The 15274-nt window shown below is 39.8% G+C and overlaps 1 protein-coding gene across 1 annotated transcript; it reads left to right on the top strand.

Moving 5' to 3' along the window:
• The first annotated feature begins 5529 nt into the window (after nt 1–5529).
• LOC119915368 (homeobox protein OTX1 B-like) lies at nt 5530–12854 on the top strand. The gene is made up of 4 exons (XM_038734893.1): nt 5530–6018; nt 8338–8537; nt 9287–9438; nt 11468–12854. The coding sequence occupies exons 2-4, from the start codon at nt 8441–8443 to the stop codon at nt 12251–12253; spliced, it is 1035 nt and encodes a 344-aa protein (XP_038590821.1). The 5' UTR covers nt 5530–6018; nt 8338–8440; the 3' UTR covers nt 12254–12854.
• The last annotated feature ends 2420 nt before the right edge of the window (nt 12855–15274 follow it).

Genomic DNA, 15274 nt, shown 5'->3' with positions numbered 1-15274 from the left:
ATTTTGTCCCAATCACTTTTTGAAAGCTTTTGTTTAAAATGTTCCTAAAAATACTTTGCACCAAGAAATGTTAACTAATAAATGAAAATGCTTTGAGAAAGATTTATTTGTACAATAAGTAAACATGCAAAGCAATTTAAATATAGAAGAGACAAATGTGCATTCTCTAAATAAGTAACAGGCTGCTGATTGCTGCATTGTATCCTGTTATATTTTTCTTTTTATGACTTGTCACCTGCCAGTTGAATTTTCTGTTTTTCTTTTTATAAATAAAGACATTTCCACCCCAAATTGGAGCAGAAATGTCTCCACAATGCAGGAAATTAACTGTTTAATGCTCAAAATCTTCTGGGGGAGGACCCACAGACTTATAATTTCAGATTTCAGATTAATTCAAAAGGTTTTACAAATCTTCTGATTTTGTTTTTTGTTTTTGAGAGTCGTCATCATACAACTAATCTGAGCCCTTGCGGACCCACCATTTTTCAACACAAAGTGATGCCCTTGATCAAGAAGTATCACCCGGCAACCGAATCCTAATATTGTTTTGTTTGAATCTCAGTTAAATGACATACTAACTATACAAAAGTATTAGTATCAAAATATAATTAAAGTACCAAAAGTAAAGTTGCAGAATGTCCCATGTAACTAGTAACTAGTAGGTTTTCAAAATAAATGTATTGGAGTACAATATTTGTCTCTGCAATGTAGTGGGGTAGAAGTATAAAGTAGCAGAAAATGGAAATACTCCAGTACCTCACAATTATAGTTATGCACAGTTCTTGAGTAAATGTGTTACTAATAAAGTGAACAGTAGTATTTTCATGAACCAAGCTAATACATTAGGTCATAAAGTTGGCACAGCTGCGCTATGTTACACCAGCTGAACTTAAGCTGGACTCTAAATTTAAATGTAAAGTCAACACAAGCTGCTACTGTACATTTGGAATCTGGAAGTGCTGATAACTAAATCAGGGAGCGTGACTTCGCAGCTTTTGTGAGTTTGAGTGTGAGGGAAACTTCATCTCTGCAGATTCACTGTTGTTACACGGCATAAAACATGAACTAGACAGTATATTAATTGCCTGAAGACAGTTTCACATCCGTTAATGCATTGTTCTGAATGTGTAAACGGAGAAGAGGGCTTACTGTCACATCCTTCTCTCCAGCCAGACCACATACGTACAGGTCTACATTTAACAAGTGGTGGTAATGTTAGATTATAATAACATTGTGACTGACTGAAACCCAGATTCAATTTCCTTTGTTCAATCAGTTGAAAGGTTGAGCAAATTGGAAGCTGCACATGAGAAGCAACGTTTAGTTCCAAATCCCATAACTGTTTACAGATAAATCTTCATAATAAAGTAACTTCCTCCTTCCTCTTGTAGCTTTTTCCTTAAGTTTCAGTATAACGTCGCTCCGCCTCTAAAGGTTTTTTACTCATCAACATTATTTTCCGAACTCCTGTTTCCTACAACTGTTTGTTTGACCAGTTTGTGCTGAAGTTATTTTCCTCAGCAGTCAGTGGGGCTGTTGTTATCTGCTCCATCAGCCTCCGTCTGCTCCACTGAGCCAAGCTCATCATTACTGAGGAAGACTGTGGCAGCTGGGCCGAGCGACTGTACAGCGCAGTCTGTCTGTCCCCACGCTGCACATGTCAGCTGGAGACCCATCATACCTGCAGGTCTCCAGCTGATCCAAGTCACTTCAAGTATTGATATTTCACATTGTCTAAAGGTACACAGCCTCTACTGTGTGTGTATAGTTTACAAAGTCTGTGGATGACTGTGGTATCCATCCACATCCATGTTCAACCTAAAGCGGTGCCTTAAAATACACAGTGCTTTTCCAAGTGGATCAATTTAAAATGCTGCACTTGTAGCGTGTAGATTTTTCTACTGTTTGTGTTGACCACAAACTTGTATTAAAGAGTACATTTAAACATACTGTAGTAACTGAGGATCTGTACGCTGCATGCCTCTATTCTGATCAGAGACTCGACACAGGTGACATTACCCATAACTCCCAGCATTCACCAGAGGGTTTGATATCCATCATTGGCACAAACAGGCGAGAGTCTTGTGTGTGCCGTTTATACGGAGATGGAATAAGTACTCAGATGTTTTACTTCAGTAATATCAGAGTGTAAAAATACTCTGGTACAAGTAAAACTCCTGCATTTAAATTTTTACTTAAGAAAAAATATGTAGCATTAGCATCGAAATATAATACATAAAAGTGCTCTTTATGCAGAGTTTCCCTTTAAAGAACAATTTATATAACATAACTGGATGTGTAAGCATCACTAATGCTGCAGCCAATATTTCCATCTGAAATGTAAAAGTATAGTACTTGAGTAAACGTACTTAGTCACCACTGCTTAACTCTGCATCTTATGAAAAATGTTGTTTGTCTTCATGTGTGAATCCCTTTGAGCCTATTTATTATAGAGGAAAGGGAAACATTTTACATTTAAACATGTTTTAATTAAAATGTTTCAAACAAAAAGTAATAATAAATAAAATTTTAAATGATCTATTGTTATTAAAGATAAACCTCTGACGTGTCCTCACAGATCACACCATCAGTGGGCTGTTAAGATTTAGGGGCATAAGATTCCACACTGTGTCTTTTGGTATATCTTTTAATACTGTTAGATAATTTACCAAGATAATTCTGGCAAAGATATTCAAACTTACTTTTTTAGATACTCTCCTGACTTTTTTGAGGGACCAACCATGAATAAATATGCCTTAATGTTGTTCAGGTTAACAATACATTTAAAAATATTGATATATTTGAAATTCTGTAGATTATACATTATCAAAAGAAGCTACTGTGTCATTTGACTGCTGCCTTAAGAACAGTTTGTGTGATGTAGACGTGTTACGTAATCACATATGTACGTCATCTTCTCGTCACCTCTAATGTCACAGAAAAGAGGGCTTTGCCTCCACGCTCACTGACAACTTCAGAATTAAAATGTAACTTTTTAAATACTTTTAAAGTTGCTGAGACAGTTTGGGCTTTGAAAACACACTCAGGCTAGGTTTTTTTAATTTATTTTTTTTTTTACATATTTCCATAAATCACTCTGTTGTACTGTTTTATATTAAGCTTCAACCCCTCCTATTAACACTGTCACCTCTAATGCTCATAATGCATTGTTCTCCCAAAAAATCTATAAAGATTTGAATTCAGCTCCTTTTTTTAAAAATGCTTTTAAAAAAACAAAGCTGAAAATCCATCAACGCAGTTTAACACAGTTTATAGAATCATCATCTGCAAGAAATCACATCAAAGATGTTAAACTTGTTAAGATAATTAGAAGAATTCTTAACACTCACAGCAGCGTTTTTTTACCACATATGTTATGATCACATAACATACCCGCAGGAAAGACGTAGTTTCAGTTTTTGATATCACCTATATTTTTTACCAAGTTTTAAACCTAATGGAGACAGTTTTACCCTTTTAAAAGCTTTCACACAAATAGTTTTAACCACAAACACGTGATACTTTACAGGAGAAAGATTTTCCTACCTGAGAGTCCCAGCAGAGCAAAATCTTCTCCTGGTGGGTCCAAATCAGAGTCACCAGACAGTAGGAGTGCATTTTGGTTCTCCTGGTCCATGTGTTTCCTTCTGCCAGATCTTTACCTGCCTGCTGAACTGCACTTTTCCTTCAGCCTGCAGCCAAACTCGCTGTCATCAGCTGATTCAAAGGGTTTTTCTGCCCTGTTCTGTGTCTGCACGGCAGGGTTTTTTGTTTTTTATATGAAGGGGAAAGTGTGCAGCAGCCTGCATGGCCGGAGCCTCCTGCATGCTTTCTGACAACCTGGGATTTTATGCATCATGCTTTTAATAAGCGCCGACAACACAGCCGAGAAGCCTCTCCACACTTAACCCCCTCCACCTCCAACACACACACACACACACCTCTTTAGGCTGCCTGAGCCCTGGATTTACGGGCTTAGTATTAAGAAAATACTCCTGCAATTTGGGATTAGACCCCAAAAACCGCTCACATCAACAAAGACTGTGTCCATTTGATATCTTGATACTAGTGATCAATCACTGGCTTTATTGCCATCGGCCACAACCAATTTCCGAGAACACACAGAGGAAATGAGATCCATATTCATTTCCTCTCAAAACAACCTGCCAGCTGTTTTTCTTTTGATTTTATTAGTATTTTCCTGCCTCAGAGGGACCACGAGGTTACATTTCTCAGCAGGTACGTCTTGCATATGCTTTAAATTATTGATCAGGAGTGGGATTCAGGCTGTTTGTTCACTCATTACATCATTTATTATTACGTTTGTTAATGTTGTAACTTATATTTTGCTTTTGCTGAAACATGCATTTGTTATTAGGCCTATATAATTTAGAAAATTGTTGTTGTTATTGTCTATTTATCTTTCTATCAAATGATCCAGCAATCTGTCAACAACAGACAATAGATAGATTTACAAGAGCGGAATAAAACACATTTAAACCTTTAAAAAGCAGTCTGTTGATTTCATTTGAAGGTCATTTAAGTAAAAAAATATATATATATATCATGACAGCAGCAGCTCTGCTTTAATCAGCAGCTGCTCATGTTGGAGCCTGTGTTGCAGCTTTTTTTCTGCCAGGTTTCTTAGTATTTTTTTTTTTCCTGAACTGAATCAGCTGAGGCTGAGAGTGTCATTCAGGGCCCAAAATACCTCCTGTACAGGCTGACCTCCTGTACAGGCTGAAAATACCTCCTGTACAGGCTGAAAATACCTCCTGTACAGGCCATTCAAGGGAACAAAAATATCTGCACAGGTCTACTCAACATCCTCCCCCCCCCCTCCACCAGTCTAAACTAAACCTGGCATAGTGTTCAGTTTTTATGCTCCATATCTGGAACAAACCCACGGAAAACTAAAGCACTGCTGAAGCTCTTCTTTTACTTTACTTTTAACTTCTTTTAAATTACGGCTGAAGACTTATCTTTTGGCAGCTACCTTTTGATTAATATCTTACATGCACTGTAACTTTTAGCTGCTGTCCGGTTTTACCTTGCTATAGTTTTCTAATTAGCTCTTTTTTAAATTGTATTTAACTGTCTTTTTATATTGCCTTATGTTGCTTCTATGTTCTATGTCAAGCAGTTTGAATTGCCTTGTTGCTGAAATGTGCTACAAATTTGCCTTACCTTGTTGCAAAGAGAACAGGGCCTACTGTTGTGGGCCTGGTGGCAGCCTTTAATTGGATGCAGACTCAAAATTAGTAGGCCTAATGAGCCTCTTCGTTTACCATAAGCTACATTTAATGCTAACTGAGATATTTATGCTATTTTATCGTTTTATTGACGATGTGGGAGGAAAAAAAGTTGCCATTTTATTTTGTTCTCCATGGGCCAAATGTAAGGACACGTCGTGCAGCTTCTGTGACAATAAAAAATAACTTTACCACAGACTCAGTAATTAGACTCTATAATATAAATATATGTTTATTTATCATTTAAATCAAACATGCTGTCATGGCAGCGGCCGACTCTCCTTCAACTTTCTGTCACAGGCGTCCCAGTCGCGTCACGTGTTTGATTCGAACAGGGGGCGGGTGTTTCGGCGCTAAGCTGGCCTGCCCATTGGACGTCCGCGTCGCCGATAAGGCAGCTGAGCGCTGTGATTGGCCCGAGGACGCAGACCCGGGCGCTTCCTTGACTCATAGAGGAGCGGGCCCTCGGAGACGAGCGTCAATCTCCATCCGTCAACACCGGCAGGAGAGAGCGCGGATAACAAGAGCACGGTTATTTAAAAATAATTTGACAATACATTTCTGCGTTTAAATGTTCGTTATTTTTGTTTTTTAGCTTCACAGATGTGAGTTCTACGCGGAGCTGCTGAGCCTGCGTTACCTTATCTTTTCTTTTTTTGCCAGAAAACAAGAAAGTTTCCTCCATGTGGATATTTCTCCAACTCTGGATCTCATTGGTTTGACATTTAACAGGATTTTTTATTTTTTTAAAAGGAGCCTGAAGAAGGTGAGACTCATAGCTGCTTTTATTTCAAGTTATTCATCCCTATTTTCTGCCTAATAGCCTGCTTAACGTTACTGAAATAGTGATTATTTAAATGATATTTGTGCTTTACAATTACCTGGTTTTCGTTGGTTTCGGTATTTTAGAAGCTCTCAAAACGGAGGCAGTGGTCTTTTTTTTCTGTAGGTAACGAAAAAAACATGTTAAATAAAATATATGCCTTTGCTAAATATGCTACATTTTAAAATATAATAAATCAAAGTTTTTTTCCTAAATATAAACTGTTTTTAATTAGGTGGACTTTATCTTTTTTATTTCTTCCTGAGTTCAGTTCAGCCCGCAGACTCCTGTCCGCTGATTAGAGCCATTCTGCTAATTGTCGCCCAGTAGATCTAATCTAAATTGTAATGGGAGTTCATTTGCACACAGTTTTTTGACGCATTTACATGATTGGGCTCCTTCCTGCGGTTATGGAAATAAGTCTGCTTTATGCGGAGTGTTAACGCCTCAGTTCAGATACACCAGGAGGCCCCTGGCTCCTTTCAATGCCGAAAAAAAGCTGCTATTAGTCCTAAATTTGAGCATTTACCTGCTAAAAGGGACCCCAGTGGATTATGGAAATCCTTGTCTAAATACTTTGTCTTATACTAATACTACATTTAAGAATTAAGGCAGTTCATTAAAGCTGCAGTAAACGCGTGATGTTCTGCTGGCAAAATAAAACTCAAAATCAAAGTTCCCGGAAATTTAATTCTCACGTTATATAGGCCTTTACTTTATTTTGCCTTTAACCACATGTATGACTTTTGATTTAATTCCGTGTGCATTAACTGGAACTCTGGTTCAGCTTTAATCATTTATTTAGATTCATCATTGCAGCTTTTACCTGTCACCGTCGTGTCAAAACTGAGTTACATGATTTAGTTACGCATTTTATACAAGGGTTCTTCCCTGAGCAAAAATAACTGAAATAACCTGATAAACACACACACACACACATACACACACATATATATAGGCCAACATTAAGGACATGACAAACTTGGCCTAAAAGTCAGCACATGGTTATAAAGCAACGCTAAAAACAAATAATTAACATTATTATTGTCACAAATAAAGAAAATAAAGTCCTATAGTTCCAGAAGTAAACGTTAGTCAGTGCACCTTTAATTCATTATGACATTACAGGCAAAGGTGTAGGCCTGTACTCTCAGGGAAAAAAGTCTGTCTCTGTTTGAATAAATAATATTGAAATAAGACTTTTACATTCCTGCAGAGGTAATTCGGAGGTTGAGAAACGTCTTTCACGTGGCCTGTAATTTAAACGTGCGTCCCCACAGGTCAGTTTAATTGTGATCTATTAAATTAATTAAAACGTATAATGGAGATCTGAGTGATACCAGAGCCGGTTATGGAGCAGGAAGCATCCAGAACAGACACACGTGAAGACTGAGGTCTTGTTTGGCAGCAGAGCCGAGATCTTTCGTTTAAAAATAAAATTAAAAGTTTCTCCTGTGAGATCACACTGAGCTTTTCATTATTAATAATTTCTTCAATGTCCCGAGGCTGGCAGCAAACTGCTGTTATCACCGAACACAGTCTCGTGGGCAAAGTTAACGCCTGGTGTCAGTATTTGTCTCAGATTAATTCAGCTGCGCCGTGTTTGGATGCAAAATTTAGTTCCTCCAGCTTCTTTGGGGCCTTTTATTAACATGTTAACAGCTGGATGTCGCGTAGTCTGAATCTGAAGGGCAGCTGCGGATCAAGTTTCTATTAAACAAAAGTATATCTTGTTTAACATCTTTTCCCTAATTCCTCCAGTTCTTCTTTCTCTCGCATCAGGTTTTATTTCCTCTCCCGTAATCTAAATAGGTGCGAGGATTAAAACCGCGCGGCCATTTGCTCATTATGTTAGGAAATCGCATTGTTCCTGATTTAGGGAAGTTACATTTTGGATTAAGTAAATTCGAGACGCACAAACTGACAAATTCTAACGTTGTTTTTTTTTATTCCATCAGCAGGATTCATTTAGGATTTCAGAACAGTGTTTTATTATAAAAAAAAAAAAATTGCAGATTTTCTAAAAGCTCATAAATTAAAGGTTTTGAAGGGTTAGTGATCCAGGATTTTACACGATTGATTACCTGTTTAGTTTATTAGGAGAGAAATTAAAGGTAATAAAAAGTAAAAGGTTTATGGAGTTGTAGGCCTTTTGCTCCAGGGGACATGTGCTTCCTTCTTATTGGGGTTTAAGGCCCCTTTTCAGCCTATTTCTTTATTCCTTGTTCCCCACACTCACCGTGCTTCTTCTTCCTCTCGCAGGAGCCGACATTAACACCGGGGACCTGAGCACCTCAGCACCGGGAGATCTGCCCCCCTTTTCTGCCCGTCCTGTAGACTCCGGTCTCCCGTCCGTGCTTCTAGCATGATGTCTTATCTCAAACAGGCCCCGTACGGGATGAACGGACTGGGCCTGAGCGGAGCTGCTATGGACCTGCTGCACCCATCTGTAGGCTACCCCGGTACGGATCACAGCCACATTTAAACACACATATGTCCTCCCAAAAATACAACATCACAGGAACATCAACATGTGCACGACCTTGTAACCATATTATTCTTATAAGCTCACTGGAAGTCCTCTCCGCTGTGCTGTTAAATCACTTCTATAATATTAAACTTTCATTTTTTATGTCTGAGCTGCTCGAGTTTAGTGACCAAGATGGATATTATTTTTCACTTCTCCATTATTCCTAATACTTTTATACATTTACAGATTTTAACGTGAATCACAAATAACTACCTACGATTGTGTGGGTGATAGAAAGCTCCTTTCTAAACTAATAAATAAATAACAGAGTATATATAGAACTAGGCAGAGGCTATTTATAAGTCTTAAATGACTTAAAACTTTTATAAACTGGGATAAAGTGCGTGATGCTCGCGGTGGGGAAACTGGGGTTAAATTCTGCGCTTCTGGTGCGTTTGGGGGCACAAGGAAGTTTGTTTTTGCTGTATTTTGTAGTATCTCCACAGCATTACTCTTTAACTTAATAAAGTCTACCACTCACCTTCGTCTAAAACGAGTCTATAGACTGTCGAAATAATGTTTTGCCAAGCCCAACATGTTTTATTCGCGCTGGGGGGAAAAACGGCAAACCAATGAAAGTAAAAATAACAAGCAATGAAACAAAATCCCATTTTCTAGTGTGTGTTTTTTAGTCTTGGTCTGAGCTGATTAATGATGGAAATGTGTGTATTTCTCTTCCAGGTAACCCGCGGAAGCAGCGCCGGGAGCGGACCACCTTCACCCGGACGCAGTTGGACATTCTGGAGTCGCTGTTCGCCAAGACGCGCTACCCGGACATCTTCATGAGGGAGGAGGTGGCGCTGAAAATCAACCTGCCGGAGTCCCGAGTGCAGGTGAGAAAGTCACTGCGGCTGCTTCACGTGTCAGGGACATTACATGTGCACCTTTGACCTAATTTATAAGGAAAAGTTTGCAAACGTTTAAAGACTTTCTTCCAGTTTGGGAAAATTCAGCGCTGTTTTCTCCAAATTTAATCTGCTGAGGTTCAGCACCCCACATGCACTGAGTGTGTTTAGGTTATAGGTATATGCAAAGCCTTTGACATAGAAACGAGGGACAATAAATTAAAGAGCTGTAAGAAATTTCAGAAATGTGGAGGTCACAGCAGAAAGCCTTCAGAGCTTAAGCTCCATCTGAATAACACACTCACGTGTGTCCACAAATACTTTTATGCATCTGAGCTCAGATTTGAAAGCTCCTGATGGACTTTCTGTTTTTCACCTCAGGCCTCTGCAAGATCAGCTCCAGTGTAAAAAGAAAAGTTGAGCCATTATTGATCAAGTAGAGGCAAGTCTTCAGTCAAAGCGGGGGAATGTGGCTGGGCTCTGGCAGAGTGAAGGACCAGCTTTTGATGTATTTAATGTATTTAGCTTTCTTTAGAAAAGGATGTGAGAGGTTTTCCATCCTCGGCTTTAGCAGCCCTCTGCTGGGCTTAAAGCTGCAATTATGGCTGCTGCCTCTCTGCTTTCTGCTGCTGCTGCTGACAGGCCGCTTTTACCACCACAGCAGTTACTAATGCACCTCTGACAGGCCCAGTGATCAGTGCTATCATTACTGGAGAACTGTTAGTTTTGTGCAAGCATATTATTATTTTTAACCTTACTATGACAGGCCTGCTGTGACTTCTGATTACTTAAATATAATTATTATAACAACCATTAATGTTAGAGGGAATATTTAATTGATATATTTCTGTTACATAGCTTACACCTCTCAGCATGTGGTCGTGGCCATTAGCTCCTGTTTATGTACAAGTACAGACACATGAACAAGTTTACTACAAATAAAATGTGTGTTTTGACTTCTTAGTATGAAAATTCAGCCACACTATTTTGTTGTGTTTGTTTGTTTGTTTGGATTTATTGACATTATTCAACATTCAATGATATATATAAATATTTTAAGTACACCGCATATTACTTTATCAGCGGAAGAGCCACAAAAGTCTGAACTTATTTCCATCATTGTCCCTGATGTCTTCACTGCTGACCCAAAAGTTCTAAAGATGGCAACAAACGTGTCTGATCAAAGAAATACTGGAAACTGAACATTGGGAAAAAGGATGAAGGCATTGTTTTGCATGTCAAAGTTATTTTGTCATTGAGTTATTGGTCAAGTTTTTAGTCATTGTTTATTCATTTTACATAAGTTATCATTTTCCTCTGAGCTCATGCGTCACTTTTACTAACGATATCTATCATTTAGTAAAACAAATATTTCATCAAATAATTATTATGTATCGCCTCATTGAGGGAGAGTTACTGAACAGGTTGTGGAACCATGTTTTGTACCTTCATTTATCATTTAAACAGTACTTCTTTAGGCTTTAGAAGGTCAGTAAACCCAAATCTTAAAAAAACACATTTTCTCCTTCTTCTGTCTCCAAGCAGATACATTTGATCTTATTTGTCCAGATTTTGAAATATATGTCTCCAACTTCAAATTTCCAGAAGAAGTCCCTATTTAGAACTACTTTCTACTGAAGAAATAGTCCCTATGAAAGTTGTGTACAGTGTGTTATCTTATGTGTGGATCATCCAGAGTAAGAGGAAGAACCTCTCAGGAAAGAGATAATTGTAAAATGTAATGTTTAAATCCAAACCAAACTTTCTGCATGCCTAAATGCCACAAGAAGTAAGTGCACAGCAAAGAGTCTCTGGATAAACTGCAGTTCCTTACGAGCAGCAAGCAGTAAAGGTCAAAGGTCAGAGCCACAGCACCTCAGTATGATCACGTGAGAGCGCAATGTTATGAAGCAGAAGGCGTTCAGTTCCTGCCAGCTCCGTCAGGTTTGTCTGTTTTTTTGCTTTGTGACCCAGCCGATGTGTGACGGTGACCTTTTGACCTCTCCTCCTTCCTCAGGTCTGGTTTAAGAACAGGCGAGCCAAGTGTCGGCAGCAGCAGCAGAGCAGCAACAGCGCCAAGGTGAAACCAATGAAGAAGAAGTCCTCTCCGACGAGAGAGAGCACCGGTTCAGAGAGCAGCGGCCAGTTCACCCCGCCGGCGGTGTCCAGCTCCTCCTCCTCCACCTCCTCCTCTACCTCCTCTTCCTCCACCTCCTCTGGTCTCGGCGGTCCTGGTCTGATCAGCACATCTACCTCCATCACCGCCCCGGTGTCGTCTATCTGGAGCCCGGCGCCCATCTCCCCGGCCCCGGCGCCGGCCACGCTACCCGACCCTGCTGCCCCCACCAGTGCCTCCTGCATGCAGCGCTCTGTGTCGTCCTCCGCTTCTGGAGGAACGCCCTCCTACCCGGTGTCTTACGGCCAAACGGCGGCGGCGTACAGTCAGGGTTACCCGGCCTCTGCATCAGGCTCTTACTTCGGTGGCGTGGAGTGCAGCTCGTACCTGGCGCCCATGCACTCCCACCACCACCCGCACCACCCACACCAGCTCAGCCCTATGACTGGCAGCTCCATGTCGGGACACCCGCAACACCACATCGCCCAGACATCAGGGCACCACCACCATCACCACCACCCGTCACACCACCACCAGGCGTACAGTGCGCCGGGCCTCACCTTCAACTCCACAGATTGTCTGGATTACAAAGAGCAGACGGCGGCTTCGGCCTGGAAACTCAACTTCAACACCGCCGACTGTTTGGACTACAAAGACCAGGCCTCGTGGCGTTTCCAAGTGCTGTGACTTGTGTGTCGTCTTCTCTGCTTACAAAGAAATATTCTTTTGTTGTTGGTGGTTTATTTTTGCAGATCCTTTAAACTAATAGTAGAGACATTTAAAGAAAAAAAAGTTTATTTGTGAGCAAACTGAAAAGTTGCACAGAGACCTGAAGCCTGAGCAGCAGGCCTCGGGTTCAGCTCTGTCGCCGTCAGCGGGTCATCTCGTCCAGGATTATTTTTCTACTCCAGAACTCGAGAGAAACTGACCCAGTCACAACTTTTGAAGGCCTTGAACAGTACAATTTCAGTGGAATCTGCAAGATTGTGCAGTCTTGGGATCTTCTCAGTCAGTTAACTCCAACTTGATTGGAATTTTTCTTCAAAAAAAAAAAATCAGCGTTGACAGAAATAACATGAAAAAAATCATAAATTAGACTCTTGAGTGGACTTTTCCTAAAAATCATTTTCAAAATCACAATGCTGCTATGATTTTCAGGTTGCTGATGTTCATTTCTATCTGATTTTGAATCTTGTTCAGAAACTCGTCGTCCGGCCTGTTGGTGTTGCAGCACTTGTTTATAAGGTGAAAGATTTTTTGCTATTTGTTCTTTGCAGAGGAAAGAAAAAATGTGAATTAGACACGCAATGTCAGTATTCCATTGAAATTTGAAAGATGTACATTCGTGTCTTTATAATAAAGTCTTGTTAAAACACGAGCAGTCCAACGAAAAGTTTATTTCTGCAGATTAGTAGCATTTGTCTCGTCAACATGAGATAATCCTTACAGTATTAAAAACAAAGTATTCTGAAGTGGTTTAACTGGTTTAAAAGTGTAAACAGAGCTACGTTAACAACTGTTTGATAGTTATTATGAACAGTAGCTCTAACCTGCAGGTGTGATACTGTGGTTTGGTAGTGAACCACCAAAGACTGCAGTAATATGGGATTAGTTACACTTTGATTTTATCAATAAAAAATTGTTGTTTTTACCCTTTATTTGTTCAGAGAAATCTCACTGAGGGCTCTCTTTGTCATTTTCGCCGTGTTCACACAGACAGTTACACACCTTCACACCTGGAATGCTGCCCAGTTTAAACACAGCAGCTCCACTGTTGAGGGATTAAATGTTCAGTCACACTGAAACTGCGCAGCAATTTATTTCAATGAAGTCACCAGAATTGGCAGATTCCTATGCGGAGGCGAAGTCAATCTGCGTGAATAATTCACATCAAGTTTATCTTTGGTGGACTTTGACATGCAGACCAACAATCAAAAACTATCTTGACAACGGAGAGTCCAGAATTGAGGAAACTGTTGTAGCTTATTTGCTCTCACATTATGTCTAACCTCCTCTGTCAATATAAACCGCTCCACATGAGAGACGTGGTTCAGGGACAGTAATGAGACAGGAGTATACTCTGGATCCTTAGAATAAACTGATGTGTGTGCATCTTGTCCCGTTAGCAACCTAGCTTTCTCACCGGGAGTTAGCGAAGTGAAAGTTAGTGTCCTTGCTAGCTTGGAGAGCTTTTTCACCCTCTTCACCAACTCTCACTAACAGGGAAGTACACGGCCCAGTACAGAGTAAACAGAAAGAAGCTACTGTGACTGACTTGACTGTTGAGTGCTAACATGTTATGAATTTCCAACACTTCCTCATCTCAGGGTGTCAGATACAGACGCTTTGAGAAAACCTGACAAAGCGTTGGTATTTTAACTTTAAGTTTAGGAAAAGAGGATGGTTTGGTTAGGTTTAGAAAAAGAGTGTGTTTTGGGTTGAAATGAGTACATTACGTGATGGTGGATGGGATACATTGGTCTTGAAAGCCCAGGGCGTCTCATACAGTCGCTGAACGGTACCGACACTTTGTCAGGCTTTCTTAAAGCGTCGGTATTTGAAGCCCTGGGATGAGATCTGGTTCGGAACTTTCTGGTGTGTTAGCTGTAGCTCACCAGCGAGCCCAACTACAACACTAAGCTTCAGGTACCACATATATTACCACTTCCTGGATTGACTGGGTCTTTTAATGAGGGATGGAAACTTTCTTCTCAAATAGCCATGGCCACCGCTGCCCCACATCAAGTTCAAGAAATCACAACAGATGATGGTTAAAATGGTTAAAAATCAAAATCACAGTAAGCATATTACAACTGAAATGTGGAGTTATTTAATTGATTATTCAGTCAACAGAACATTTAATTACACATCAATGGGAAGCACACATATGCTAATTACTCTTACTACTACTTGCTCTTATGAGTATCTGTTACTTGTAGATCTCTTACTCTGTTGATGCTTGTATGTTGTTCCTCAAACATAAGTCGCTTTGGATAAAAGCATCTGCCAAATGAGTAAATGTAAACTTACAAACCTTGATTGCTAAGCATTTAAATAATTTATCAATGATTTGTGGCTTTTGTCTGTTTCCCATCTTTGTAAAGACCAGAATAAGGCTTTGTACCAAGTGGGTTGTCACATACTTTGCACTGGTATTTTGCCACAAGTTCTCCAAACTAAGCCACAAAATATGTAGATTATTTTGTCATTGTCTTCCAAAACGACCCATATGAGCATTTTTGGATCTATCGTCAGGACACTGCTTGTCCAAAATGGTTAGAAAATAATGTTACAGCAATGATAGACATGGGCGTTTTCTAAACTGCCATGATTATGGTTTGGTTCCACCTTTCTGGGCATGACTATCCTCTCAGGGTTCTGTCTTTCAAGTTCAATGCCCCAAGAGTTCTGGTTTGAAACATCTGCCCTGGTATCTATAAATATCAGGGCAGATGTCAGGTGACGGTTTTATCCTCTTGTAGCGCTGATCTTTAGAACTTGAAATAAAGGTTTCTTTCAGAGTTCTCCGTTAGGTTTCATTCTCAGTTAGGTTTAGGCGTTTTGGAAGTGCTTTCCTAATGTCTGTGAATATTGAAGAAAAACAGACCTATATTCAATCATAATTGGTCACAAAAACAGACAATATGTCAGTTATCTTCAGCTGTGTCTGTGACTACACCTTAAAACTATGAATGAAAAATCGCTGCT

Source organism: Micropterus salmoides, unplaced genomic scaffold (assembly GCF_014851395.1).
Source record: "Micropterus salmoides isolate LMB-PRFRI ecotype aquatic unplaced genomic scaffold, ASM1485139v1 Ms_hic_scaffold_1, whole genome shotgun sequence".
In the NCBI taxonomy this organism is placed as follows: Eukaryota; Metazoa; Chordata; class Actinopteri; order Centrarchiformes; family Centrarchidae; genus Micropterus; species Micropterus salmoides.
Note: the sequence above shows the minus strand (reverse complement) of the source record. Positions and strands in the feature narration are given on the sequence as shown.

Bases quoted from the DNA above. Each gene is read 5' to 3' on its own strand.
- LOC119915368 (XM_038734893.1), top strand. From the start codon at position 8,441: ATGATGTCTTATCTCAAACAGGCCCCGTACGGGATGAACGGACTGGGC. The intron at 8,538-9,286 runs GTACGGATCACA...TTTCTCTTCCAG, and splicing joins CCCATCTGTAGGCTACCCCG to GTAACCCGCGGAAGCAGCGC. The intron at 9,439-11,467 runs GTGAGAAAGTCA...CTCCTTCCTCAG, and splicing joins TGCCGGAGTCCCGAGTGCAG to GTCTGGTTTAAGAACAGGCG.